The sequence below is a fragment of the Leopardus geoffroyi genome, chromosome C1 (assembly GCF_018350155.1).
Source record: "Leopardus geoffroyi isolate Oge1 chromosome C1, O.geoffroyi_Oge1_pat1.0, whole genome shotgun sequence".
NCBI classification, from domain to species: domain Eukaryota; kingdom Metazoa; phylum Chordata; class Mammalia; order Carnivora; family Felidae; genus Leopardus; species Leopardus geoffroyi.
The window spans coordinates 177,900,968-177,914,852 of NC_059328.1; the positions used below are offsets into that span (position 1 = coordinate 177,900,968).

Sequence of the window (13,885 nt, forward strand, 5' to 3'; positions counted from 1 at the left end):
ACATGAGTCTTATATTTTAGGCTACTTTTCTTTCCATATAATATAGATGACCAGGTGTACCACTAAAGCTCTTCCAATTACTGCTACCTTCTAGGGCCATCTTTGAATGAGGATTATAATATAGTGGCTCATTTCTTGCTTCACCATATACCAAGCTGATCTATCTGTATATCAAAACAGGTTTTTTTTCTTTTCCATGAAGTGATCATAGGGACTTGCCTGTCGTCCTTTCTACTGTTCCCCACCTCCCAAAAAAACCACATGAGTGTAACCTGAGAGAGAGGCAATGGTGCCATAGAGGTGAATGAACCAGAAGTCTAAGCCACCTACATATGCAGCTAACTTGACCTCTGGCCCTGCTCATGACTAACCCTAAATGTACCATTTCCATCTCACTATGGACTTCTATTGGGCTCACATGACCTTATGACTTAGTGGATCTGACAGAACACACCTTGTAATGAACAGTTCTGGCTGCATAGCCACTGTATGTCCCAAGATCAGGTGTTCTGTCTATACCAGGGCCTAGTAGCACATCAGGAACCATACTTTTAATGATGTCTGCTGTAGATGGTATAACATTGTTCCAGAACTCTAAAGTATACATAGTGATTCTCTTACTAGGGCTTGCTGTAAATTCTATAAAATGTCTTTTCCCATCACAGATACCTCTTACAGCATAGATCTGCCAGGAAGTATAGCTTAAGGTCTCTCATGAAGTTATAGGCAAGATGCTGTCCAGGGCTGCAGTCATCTGAAGGCTTGACTGGGGCTGGAGGATCTGCTTCTGACATGGCTCATTCACATGGCTTTTGACAGAAAGCCTAGATCCTTTCCACATGAATCTCTCTGAAAGGGATGCTTCAGTGTCCTCATCGTATGGTACCTGACCTCCTTCACAGTAAGTGATCCAAGAGAGAACAAGGAATAAAGCTGTAATGTCTTAGAAGACACATACTATCACAACTGCAATATTTTATTTGTTAGAATTAAGTCACTAATGCCAGCCCACACTCAAGGGAACAGGCATTAAGCTCTCTTGAAGGAAGAAATATCAAAGAATTTGTGGGCATATTTAAAACCACCACACATGGTACCTTCAGTATAGTGGATCATAGTGATATGCAGAATGCCCAGGCAGTCCAGGTTCCTTGGGTTATATTATGACAGAGGGTGAAAGATTTAACCCTTGTCAGGAGTGTAAATGTCTCTGTCATTCATATATTTCTGTTCGATTCCTCGATAGCAATAGAAATGAATGTATTTGCTAATCAATGCAAGGTACCAGAGGCTGGAACCTCTGTTCCAGCAGAGATTACATCTGGCATGGCAACTGCAATCAGGGCAACTATATGGCTGACTTTATTATTCCTTAGGATCAGACATTTTTTAAGGGCCAGACTGGTGAATTAAATGGGGATAAATGAGGGCCAGTATTCTTTAGGTCTTAAATGGTAGCATAAAACTCTGCCATTCCCTCAGGACATGATATTGTTTTTAGTTACTATCATGTGAAGGTGCAAATCAGTTTCAGATATTTCACTTTGTCTTCCCCACTAATACAACTTTTATCCCACAGTGCAAGAAATCATGGGGTGCCTGGTTGGCTCGGTCAGTTAAATGTCTGACTTTGGCTCAGGTCATTATCTCATGGTTCATGAGTTCGAGCCCCACATTGGGCTCTGTGCTGACAGCTCAAATCCTGGAGGTTGCTTCCGATTCTGTCTCCCTCTCTCTCTGCCCCTCCCCTGCTCATGCTTTGTCCCTCAAAAATAAACATTAAAAATTTTTTTTAAAGGAAAAAAAAGAATAAACATTAAAAAAAGGAAAGGAAATCAATGTGGAGGTTCTGCCAGTTACCAAGTATTCTATTCCAATTATACACTGGAGAACCAGAGAAATTATTTCTTACTTTAGTTTTCTCCATAGCATTTATCACCATCCACTAATAGTACTTTATTAAGTATAACTTAATATACTTAATTCATTATACTTAATATACTTATTCATCTTATTTATTATCTGTCTCCCCAATGAATCTAATTTCCATAAGGACAGGCATTTTTTTCTTTGTTAAAAAACTGATTTATTTCCAATGCCTACAAAGTGCCTAACACATCACAAAAACATAGTTCTAGCATATAGCAGGCATTCAGTAGATATTTGTTAAATGAAAGATTATATAGCGCCTCTCAACATAAGTTCATTACTTTTATTGTTATAATTGCCCTAAGATTGATTTTTCCATCTCTCCCAGCAAGTACGAATTCAAGTGTGGAATGTTCACTCTGGAGCAAATTAGGGAAAGGTTTCTATAAGTGGATCAGAGATGACTGATGGCACTAAATGTCCCACAGAACAATGTATGCACTGGTGGTGGACTGAGAGGTGGAAGGCAGCCCGTGAGGGACACCACTCCAGGGTTCTCAGCACTTTCGCTCTCTCTCTCCTCTCCTAATGTGAACTGAAGTACATATATTTAATCTCTCACATTTTCCAGTGGTAATTGTTGGTGTTTTTGGCCTCTTAAAATGGCATTTCTTGTTTTTAAAGAATTGAATCATAAAATATTTAAATATTTTCAGGCTTTCTCTTGAAAATTTGGAAGATATGGCTATTGACATATTTACTGGTGCTTAGCAGTGTATCCTAATATTAAATGGGCATGTGCTTTCCTATTTCATCACAGTCTTCACCACTCTTCATTGCCTTTTTCACTTGAAGGCTAAGTGAAAGTTGTCATTCACCAATGTATGAAAGAAGTGAAGAAAAAGTGATGGAGCTTTTATATCCAAGTCCATATAAAAATTTGGAAAAATAAAATGTAGACAGAGAAATACACATTTCAAGAAAAATGAGGAGAGAGTTTTTAGGAGGTAAGAGAGAACAGAGACTATTCCTAAGCATTTAATATGTAACATGCAGGGGTGCCTGGGTGGCTCAGTCAGTTAGATGTCTGATTCTTGATTTTGGCTCAGGGTATGATCCCATGGTTTGTGAGATTGAGCTCTACATCAGGCTCTACGAATGGCAGCTCAGAGCTTGCTTGGGATTCTCTCTCTCTCTCTCTCTCTTTCTCTCTCTGCTCCTCCTCCACTCATGCCCTCTCTCTCTCTCAGAATAAATAAACATTTAAAAAATATATAATATGCAAACAAAGTAAGACTAGGTACATGAGTGCAATTCAAGATAAAAGGACCATGAATTTGCAACCCTTATTCTAATCCAATAAAGAGGAATAAATAATATATTCTACCTACTGTATAATTTGCAAGGTACTGATTTCTTTTCTTAAAAATCTGTAATTCACATTATTATGCCTGGAAATTTTAGTATTTTTATCATATTGACATTATACCCCCAAGATACATACTGTGCCATTTCAACCCCCAAATTTTCCCTTTAGGAATGAAAATACAGAAAGATTATTGCTAATTCATATGCTTCATCACTGTTGCTTTCTTGTTTACTTAAAGGTTTTGTAATTCTAGCTGAAGAAATATTTATTTAAATTCTTAACTAAGGACCCTCATTCTTTTCGATTTCAATTTGGGGAAAAGTAATTTACTCTTACTGTTGCTTTCAGTTGATGGTTTTCAGATCCAATAACAGTAAAAGTAAAATTGCATATTGTAATTCTGAATTCTGGGGTGTCTTTAGCTAGCAAATATACATGATGACTAAAAAAAGTAACAACATCATCTGGATGTTTTTTAAAAGGTCAAAAACAAATCCATCACAATCCCAGCATTAAGCTCAGCTTAAATGGTAGTTAGGGTATTGGCACATAGTTGTCAAACTCTCTTAAGGAAACAAGAGTGTTCTTATATTTATCTCACTATGTCTTTCTCGGTCCACCACCTTTCTGATCTTCATTGAAGCAAGTTATAAAAATAAGGCAGTTATTAAGCCCAATATTCACTGATAGCCAAGCAGGAAGCTTCTGGATGTGAACCAGACTGGGGATGACTCATTGAAAGCCAAATGTTTGTATGGAAAGCTTCTCCTGAAACCACACAAAAGCAAATATTTATAAACATGCTAAAAAAGCATTTTGGAACTCTTGGGAGAAAGGGTTAAAATATTGCCACCCATTCCTAATGACACCATTTTGATAAAACGTTACATCGTGCTGACCCAGGCACTAAGTCTTTCAGAAACAAGTTTGCTATAATTGGTAGGACTGTCCTGACTCACAGTATTTCTTATTTTGAAATATGGTTCTATTTTGATAACCTCACCAATCTGTATTTTGAATGCATCAAAAATTCATGTGCTACTTGTGAAAGTTTTAAGTTTCCTATAGATATACCTCAATTGCAATCTACATAGAATTCATAAGAAAAGAGTGGTTACAAATGGAAATTTGTTTCTTGCTGAGCAAACTTTGACCTCAAATGGTATAAGCATATATTGAAATTCTGTACCTTAACGTTGTCTGTTGTTTTAAAAAACAAGCAAATAAGAAATCGTTGTTTTTATTCTGACAGATATTTTTGGCACACATCAGGTTCCTGCTTAGATTTATCAGGCCTTCCCTTGCGACCCTAGAGCCCATGACTGAGACTGATTTGGGGCCTATGGGAAGTCAGCTCCTGTTAGAGGCTACCTCTGAAGATGATATGATGGTAGCAGTGGAAGTTTGGTGCTTTTTCTATCTGGTGCAGACAGGAAGTAGTCAGGCCAAGAGGCTAGCCCCTCCTGCTAAACCATGTGCAGGGGCCATGCTAATCTCTATAGTGTTCCAATTTTAGTATATGTGCTGCTGAAGTGAGCACTTGTTGGCATAATTTAAAAAGGACATTGAGCCACACAGTCATCAATGATTGAACTCATCTTTGAAATAAACAGTGGTACTCTTGAAGAATTTTGTCTTATATCCAAAAAACCAAGGAGAAGTAGTTAGAACAGTGGTTATAAAGAGATGTGAATACAGAGGCTAGTATCAAGGAGAGATAATACCATCTTTGATCTCCATATTTAGGGCTGGTATTATCTTTTTCTCTAAGAAAACATCCTAACCAGATTAGTGTATGGGGACTGTGGTTATAGATATAGCCCTGCTACCTTTAGCCAAGATCATGAGAAAATGGGTTCTCTAGATAAATGAATTTCCTAGATTTCTGGGGTTTCCCCCATTAAGTACAAAAATGTAAAAAAAAAAAAATTTATCTATAGAAAATGGAAGGACATCTGTGAAGTATGATTGAAGGGGTAGGGGCAGTTAAACGAAAAGTTTTTACTTCTCTCTTTATGCTCTTTTATAAAGAATGAAGTTTTAAATCAAATGAATACATACTACTTTGTTATTTTTAAAAATTTACTTGAAGGGCACCTGGGTGGGGTGGCTCATTCGGTTAAGCACCTGACATTGGCTCAGGTCATGATCTCACTGTTTGTGGGTTCAAGCACCACATTGGGTTCTGCACTGACAGCTCAGAGCCTGGAGCCTGCTTTGGATTCTGTGTCTCCCTCTCTCTCTACCCCTCCCCCACTTGTGCTCTCTCTGTCTCAAAAATAAATAAATAAACTTTAAAAAAATAAATTAAATAATAATAAAAATTTACTTGAAACTTTTTCTTTTCTTCCTTCCTTCCTCTTTTTTTTTTTTTTTTTTTTTTTTTTTTAGAGAGAGAGAGAGAGAAGAGAAGGAAGAAGAGGGGCAGAGGGAGAAAGAGAATCCCAAGCAGGCTAGCGTGGAGCCCTACGTGGGGCTTAATCTCAAGACTGTGAGATCATGACCTGAGCAGAAATCAAGTCAACCAAATGACTTGCCTCTCAGGCACCCCTGAAACTATTTCTACATAAATAAATGGGTTACATATTTCTAACCTCTCAAACAGAGCCAAACTGAGTTTTCTACTGAAGATTCATTATCAGAATTATAAAACTCAATTCTCTATACTATAAAGCAATGATACCCTCAGGTAGTCCTGGAATGTACTGAATGGTTCATTCCTACACTGAATGTCCTCAGACTTTTAATTTATTTCTCACAAATTTCTTGCTGTCTGCTTTGAGATTGTTAGCTGTCATTTCAGACTGACAGAATTCCACCTATCTTTAGCAGCCTCTCTTTCAAATTTGTTGTTTTAATTTGATGCTCCTAATTGGCTGACTGGTTGGTAAGTCACATAAACAAACTTGTTAATAATCTATGTAAAATTAAATTAAATGGGCATAGGGTATATGTCCACGGGTCACTCCTATGAGCAATGTACCCCGCCCCCCCCCCAAAAAAAAGCTTTAGTGCATTTACTTGGAGATTTCAGTCTTATCCTTTCTATCTGGATCCCAGCTGTGATTCAGATACTAGATGACACTGGATAAAAGATATATATGAGTGAAATGATGCTCTGCTGTCATTTAATGAAATGAAGTACATCCTTTCTTCCTTCCCTCATGAAAGTGCTCAATAGTCCAGGTAGATGCATGTGATATTAAACTGGAGCTATTCTCATTCTTCAGGCTAACCGAAATGATAGCCATGGACTTGTTGCCAGTTCTAGAATAATATTTTAAATTAGAAATAATTGCCAGCATTTGGATAAGAATTAATTTATAGTAAATGTTACCAAATGTGATAAATGTATATTTGGTCTTTGTGGTTCTTGACATAGAGCTTCTACTCTTAGAATTTCCTGAAACAGGTGCCAGGAGCACCCCTCTTAAGAGTACCCTTTCAATCACACCTGAGTTGTATATGCTAATGAGATGACTCTGGTGGGCCCCTATGTGGCTTTAGTATGTGGGCTTGCCAGAGGAGCCAACCTTGTTAGTGAGCTAGAACTTTCAGCCCCACTCCGCTGACCTCCAGGGAGGGGAGAGAAGCTGGAGATAGACTTAGTCACAACCATGCCTATATAGGGCAATCTCCATCAAAACCACTAAATGATGAGATTCAGAGAGCTTCGTGGCAGATAAACATATCAAGGTATTGGGAGGGTGATATGCCCAGAGATGGCATGGAAGCTCTTTGCCCTCCCAATCCCACCTTGTATCTTGCCCAACGTATCTCTTCCTTTTGGCTGTTCCTGAATTGTATCCTTTGTAATAAACCAGTAATAGCAAGTAAACTGCTTCTGACATTTGTGGGCCATTCTAACAAAATTAATGGAACCTTAGAAAGGGGTCATGGGAACACCTAATTTATAGCCTATCCCTCAGAAATATGGTTGGCCTGGGATGTGTGATTGGTGTCTAAAGTAGGGCAGTCTTGTGGGAATGAGCTCTTAACCTGTTGGGTCTGTGCTAACTCTGGCAGTTAGTGTCAGAATTGCATTGTAGGACACACTGTTGGTGTTTGGAGAGTTGGAAAATTGGTTGGTGTTAGGAAAAAAACCCACAGATTTGATGTCAAAACTGTTGGGAGTAAAAAACTGCTCACCAGGCTTTTATGATCTCAAATGCTTGAATATGTATCAGGTTTGCCAAATCCATATTAAAAAAAAACATACATGTAGGCTCTCATCTACTGGGTAGATCAGACAAGACTTAACTGACTCACAGATACAGGGAAATAGATCAAACAAGTAGCATGTGTTTGAAAGGAACATTTTAGTTAGACAGGGAGTGGGGATTTTTTGACAATTGTTCTAAATGTGAGTCAGAGTGTAGGTTTGCGTGGGTGAGTGTGTGGGTGGATACATCTGTGGGTGTCAGAAAGAGACAACCAGAGATAGATGGCTGTAGTTCTGTAGCTAGTAAAATGACTATAATAGTAAAGTAAATTTAAAGATATAGCACTGCATGGAGCCCTTTAAAATAGTTTTAGACAGTCAACAGAAGGCTTATTTAAAATACCAATTGCTTCCCACAAAGAGTTTAAATTACCCTTCCTTACACAATACCAGGCAATTTTCATTTACCACTTACTTGAAATTTGGTAATTTATCACAAATGAAATCTTAAGCTCCTGGTAGCCAAAACTTTTTAAAAATGGGAAAATTGAAATAAATTGGCTGAATTTCTTATTTAGAAAATGACCTTCAGCTGTTCATAGACTAAGGCATGGCAGCAAATAACTTGCAGAGGAAAAAGGAGCTAAAATGGGTAACAGGATAACAAGAATTTTATCTATAGCTATAACAAGATGATTTCTGATGTACTTACCTACATGTAGTAATTGGGCAATACAAAAGTATAAAAAGATAGGGAACTGGTGTTATAATTGGTTTCCTGTTTTTTTTTTCTGGGAGAGTAATGATGCCAGGGAAGCGGAGTCTGTGCACAGAGACTCCATTTAACAAGAAATTCAGATGCTGTTTTTGGCAATTCTATTATTGCATCACTGGACCCTGTTAAGTGTGAACTTACGGGCCAGTCCAGAGCCCATAAAGCTCTTTGGAATATCACTTGAAACAGAAGCAAATAATCCCAGAAATGAAAGAGATGATAGGTAAATATGCACCGTGTAGGTACAGTCATTCAATAGGCAACTCACAAATTTGAGCCTCCATGAGGTGCCCCCTCACTGTGTTTGCTTCTCAAATTCCAATCCTGCATCTGCCCTCAAGGAATTCAGGCTTTGAATTAAACAGTTAAAGAAGCTGATAAGCATTGTTTGTGTTAGGTGCTCTTGAATACAGGTCAGCGGAGGAAACAATTACGCATTCTTCATTCACTAACAGTGATTATTTTTCTTTTCAAAATAGAAATACATTTTTCTAATTATAAAAATAATGCAAGTTCATTATAAAAAATTCAAATACAATAGAGAAGTATCATTCATTGATTTAAGGAAAATTCATTTAAAGCTATTAGATACTAAAGGAACAAAGCATCTGTGCTTCATTTTATATCTCTTTGTAAACTAATTTCTCCACTCCTTGCCATACATCACTTTTCATTATTAACGGGTGGAAAATAGGTGATAGATGTACTTGCCTAGCAGGGCAAGAAATCCCACTCATTCTTTGTCATTACTGTCTTTATGTCTCTACACCATCATCGGTTCTCACATAGAGTAAGTGTAATTTAAATTTATTTCATAAGTTACTTGGGGCTCAAAAAATCCAAACCAACTACATCTACCTCTTGTTTGTGTTGGTAAGATCACTCTTGCACTCACAAGAAGGGAACTCTTAACGTCTCTCTATTCTAAAGTCCTATTCTTTACCTCATGTTTTCCCTCACAGCTAGGAAATCAAATCCCAGGTAATCAGTCTCAGGATGATGAACGGTGGCTTTGAGCTGCTGCTGTGGAGGGTGCAAGATACAGAGAATTGTAAGAGCCTTGTATTTAGGACAAGATAGGTTTATGTTGCAGTTATCCAATTAATCTGAAATCCCAGTGTTTTTTTAATAAAGTGTATTTATTTTTGAGAGATAGAGAGCCAGTGAGCAAGCATGAGCAGGGGAGGGGCAAAGAGAGAGGAGAGAGAATCCCAAGCAGGCTCTGCACTGTTAGCACAGAGACCAATGCAGAGCTGGATCCCACAGACTGCAAGATCATGACGTGCGCTGAAATCAAGAGTAGGATGCTTAAGTGACTGAGCCACCCAGGCACCCCTGAAATCTTGTTTAACACAAGAAAGGTTTAATTCTTGCTTATGCCACATATGCATTACTAATGGGGAGGCAGTCTCACTTACGGTTGAGGATGATGGAGGCTCTGCCATCTTGTGGCTGCACAAGCTTGTTGGTCACTGCAGCAGAGAAACAGAGACAAGAGGATCTCAGGTACTTTTTTCACTACTTCCAACCAGAAGGAATATCTGGGGCTTCTGCTCACACTTCATTGGTCACATGGTCTTCCTAACTTCATAGGAGCTAGGAATTTGGGGAACAAATGGAATGATTAGTTAAAACTGTCTCCCTCGGGGCGCCTGGGTGGCTCAGTCGGTTGAGTGTCCGACTTCGGCTCAGGTCATGATCTTGCAGTTTGTGAGTTTGAGCGCCGCGTCAGGCTCTGTGATGCCAGCTCAGAACCTGGAGCCTGCTTCAGATTCTGTGTCTCCTCCTCTCTCTGCCCCTCCCATGCTCATGCTCTGTCTCTTTCTGTCTCTCAATAATAAATAAACGTTAAGAAAAAAAAAAAAAAAACAAAAAAAACACAACTGTCTCCCTCAAACCTAAGTGTACATTTCTGACCACAGGCTGACAACATCCAAAATCAAGTAAGTGATTTTAAGTTATTTACTTATGTCAATGTTCTACTCCTTTGGCATGAATATATGAATGTGAGATGTATGTACAGAAAAATACACCTTCCACATAAACACAGTTTTCTCTATATAATTACTGTATACATAATAGCTTATTATTTTCCACAATAGGTATTCAAAACAGAGGATGATGTGAAAGAGAAAATAATACCAAGCCCTCTTTATTTGTTTTTAATGTTTATTTACTTTTGAGAGAGAGAGAGAGAGAGACAGAGTGTGAGTTGGGGAGGTGCAGAGAGAGAAGGAGACACAGAATCTGAAGCAGGCTCCAGGCTCTGAGCTGTCAGCACAGAGCCCAACGCGGGGCTTCAACTCACAGACCGCAAGATCATGACCTAAGCCAAAGTTGGACGCTTAACCAACTGAACCACCCAGGGGTTCCTAAGCCCTCATTTTTTTTTTTTTTAACACTAATTCCAATGTGGGTTGACTAAAAGCAGCAACATGCCTGGATTTGTCAGAGTAGACTAATTTCTGTAACAATTAGTTAACCTCTGGTCTTCAGAATTCTGGGTAATTTTTTCTTTCGTTTATCTGAATTTTACAGTTTTTCTATAATCTCGGTGGTTAAGTAAACATATTAACTGCATATGTTACAATTTAGTATGGGGATTTGACAAATGGCCTTCCATGAAGTGATTTAAGGACCTGGGCTCCTTCTTTCTGGGATGTTGCCATCTTCCAAAGTTTCAGAGGCCTCTGCATCAAGCAGACAAAAAAAGAGAACTGAGGAGAGGATCAGGGGCCAGACTTCACAACATATGAGCATTCCCACCCACATTCTGCCAGACAGAAGTCATGATCATGCTTAGCCTCAAGGGAGCCTGGGAAATGTAGTCTGGCTGTGTGCATAGGAAGAAAAGAAATCAGTTTGGTAAGTGTCTACTACAATGTCCCTAACATGACCTAAATAAATAAATAAGAGGAAGAAAAACTAAGGAATCTGATTAGAGTTAGAGGTGTCTGGGAAAAAGAACATTATTTCTCTTGCCTTGTCCTTATTTCCTTCATTTATAGTTATATGTTTCTTCTCCACAAGTCTTCATTTTATTTTCTTTTGAAAACAGTTTTTTAAGAATTTTAATATTCTGTTTTGCTGACAGTGTATAGAAATGAACATGATGACACTCAGCTGGTTGGAATGTAGACTGATAATAATCTTACTGTAGGGAAATTTATCTAAATGAATCAAAAACCTTAAAAAGACTATAGTTAACAATTCTTCTAGAATTTTATCCTGGGGAAGTAAACAGTTCATATAAACAGATGCACGTACAAGTATGTTTTAGCATAGTACTGCAAATAATGGTGAAACACTTTTACGACATGTGTTCAGCAATTGAAGGTAAATTAATAATGCTACTTCTAATAAAATATCATGTGCCCATGAATGAGGTTATAAATGTCTATATAGTGATATCGAAGAATGTTCCTTATATATTCTGTAAAAAATTATCAGTTTACAAATTTCTATGTCTGGAATATTACCATTTTTATTTTTTAAAAAATGATTATATATACACACAATATATATCTAATCAAATCAAAATGGAAATATTCTAGACATAGGTTTATAAACTGATATTTTATATATATATATAATTTTTTGCTTATCTATGTTTCTCTGTTTTTAAATTTTTTTAAATGTTTATTTAATTATTTTGAGAGAGAGAGAGCGAGCAAGCCAAGGAGGGTCAGAGAGAGAGGGAGAGAGAATCCCAAGCAGGCTCCATGCTGTCAGCACAGAGCTGGATGTGGGGCTCGATTTCACAAACCATGAGATCATGACCTGAGCCAAAATCAAGAGTTGGACGCTTAACCAACTGAGCCACCCAGGCACCCCTACTTATCTATGTTTTCTAATTTTTCTATGCTTTTCTATGTTTTCAAAACAAGTGTTATTTTCCTAAAAAAGACATTTTGTTTTTACTTCAAAGCAAAAAATGAAAACTCCTAACATTTAAAACAGAAACACAGACTTTTAATCCATACACATCTTAAAGAAAAACACAAAACAAAATACCACCTGGTTATCCACACTGGCTCTATGTTTCAGGCCTCCTGGCCGGAGCACCTGGAGTAGTCCCTGTCATCAGGGTAAGGGGAGCTGGGCGGGATGGGGGTTGTGGAACGAAGTTGGTAGGCCCTTGTCTCAGTGCGGGCTTAGGCGAACCGTGGAGTCCATGCCTAGCTGCTGGTCTTCATTCCTCACTTCCCTCACTCTGACAATGGTCTGCTTTCTTTCCTCTGAATAGGAAACCTACAGAGGCAGCTGGCTTGTGATATTTTGTGTAGGCATGTGAGTTATATGCAAATCACATGGAAAGACAGTCAGAATCTTTTCTCAGATGGTTCAAGTCAAGAATATTTGTCTTGAGTTTATATTATATCTAAAAGAGGGGACATACTTCTGATGTTTCTCTTCCTTAATTTCTTCCAGAATTAAGTTAAGCTGCTGTCAGAAGAGGTTTCAGCTTTTTAAGTTCACTATTCATTTTGGAGTTATCCATGCATGCATGCTTACAAAAGTTAAATTATTTTCAAAGATAGAATAATTTTTCTACTACAATTGAATTCAAAGTAAGTGAAGAGCCAGAACATGATAATTTTATCTAAGAATCAACATCCTTTATGTTCAAATAACTTGTACTATGGACTTATAACAGTCGAATGACAAAAACATTTTTTAACTGCTCTCGGTATTGAGAATAGTGATTTCATGAACCATAGACTTCACCCAGCAAAATCATATATCTCTGGCACTTACGTACAGACAAACACCCATCCTAAATGTTATTAATATCTGTTAAAATTATAACAGTTATACTCGTTTAAAAATTCACTGAAAGTAGTGTACTTTGGGGGTGCTTGGGTGGCTTAGTCTGTTAAACTTTCAACTTCAGCTCAGGTCAGGTCATGATCTCACATTTCATAGTTCGTGAGTTCTGCCCCACTTTGGATTCTGTGCTGACAGCTCAGAGTCTAGAGCCCCCTTGGATTCTGTCTCCCTCTCTCTCTGCCCCTCCCCCCTTGCTCACGCTCTCTCTCTCAAAAATAAACATTTTTTAAAAAGTACTGTACTTTTTTAAAAAAGATAATACTTATAGTCGAAAATCAAAGCCAATCTTGGCTTTCTATTAAAGACCAACTTCTATTCAATCCGTATGCTCTCTTCAGAAAATTACTGTATTATGAAACCCAGGAAAAAACAGAACACACCAAGATGTCACTTTGTTTGCTAAATTGTAACACCCTATACTAGCCTAGGCTGTTTTTCAGCTTTTCAAAACAGGTTGAAAAAGAGGAAGTACTGATAATTGTATGTAACTCATTCTGCTTTTATTGGTTAGCGGTGAGGATTCTCTTTCCAAACAGAGAAGGATAAGACGTTAATTCTCATGGTCATTCAAGATTTTAATAGGAGGTAGAAGGGAATTAGTTTCTGAAGAGAGAAAAATAAAGTGCCAGTGCTGAGGTGAAAAGGCCCAGGAAAGAGACTAGAGGCAGAGCCCTTGTGCCTCCTTCATGATTTCCTGGCAGGCTCTAGCTAAGTACTGCCATAAGCAACTCTCTGCTGAGGTACAGCTTGTTTTCTGTTGTTCTTTTTTAAAGGTTTTATTTTTGAGAGAGAGAGAGAGAGAGAGAGAGAGAGAGACAGAAACAGAGCAAGAGGGGGGAAGAGGATCCGAAGCAGGCTCTGCACTGACAGCACAGAGCCC

General features: G+C 38.1%; 1 protein-coding gene and 1 pseudogene across 3 annotated transcripts in view; both read right to left on the reverse strand.

Moving 5' to 3' along the window:
* LOC123599233 (serine protease 58-like) overlaps positions 1–13,885 on the reverse strand; it is a 135,150-nt gene that overhangs the window by 6,998 nt on the left and 114,267 nt on the right. The window contains exons 4-6 of one of the 3 annotated variants that reach the window (XR_006713058.1): positions 9,734–9,771; positions 9,594–9,647; positions 670–894 (exon numbers count right to left, since the gene is read on the reverse strand). Coding sequence is in view for 1 of the 3 variants with exons in the window: in XM_045480546.1 (XP_045336502.1) it covers positions 9,594–9,647; positions 9,734–9,740 (61 nt within the window). In the remaining 2 variants the exon portion in view is untranslated. Of the gene's footprint in view, positions 1–669; positions 895–9,593; positions 9,772–13,885 lie in introns of all 3 variants that reach the window. The other 2 variants (XM_045480546.1, XR_006713057.1) reach the window with 2 other exon arrangements.
* Positions 4,684–4,778, reverse strand: LOC123600210 (annotated as a pseudogene).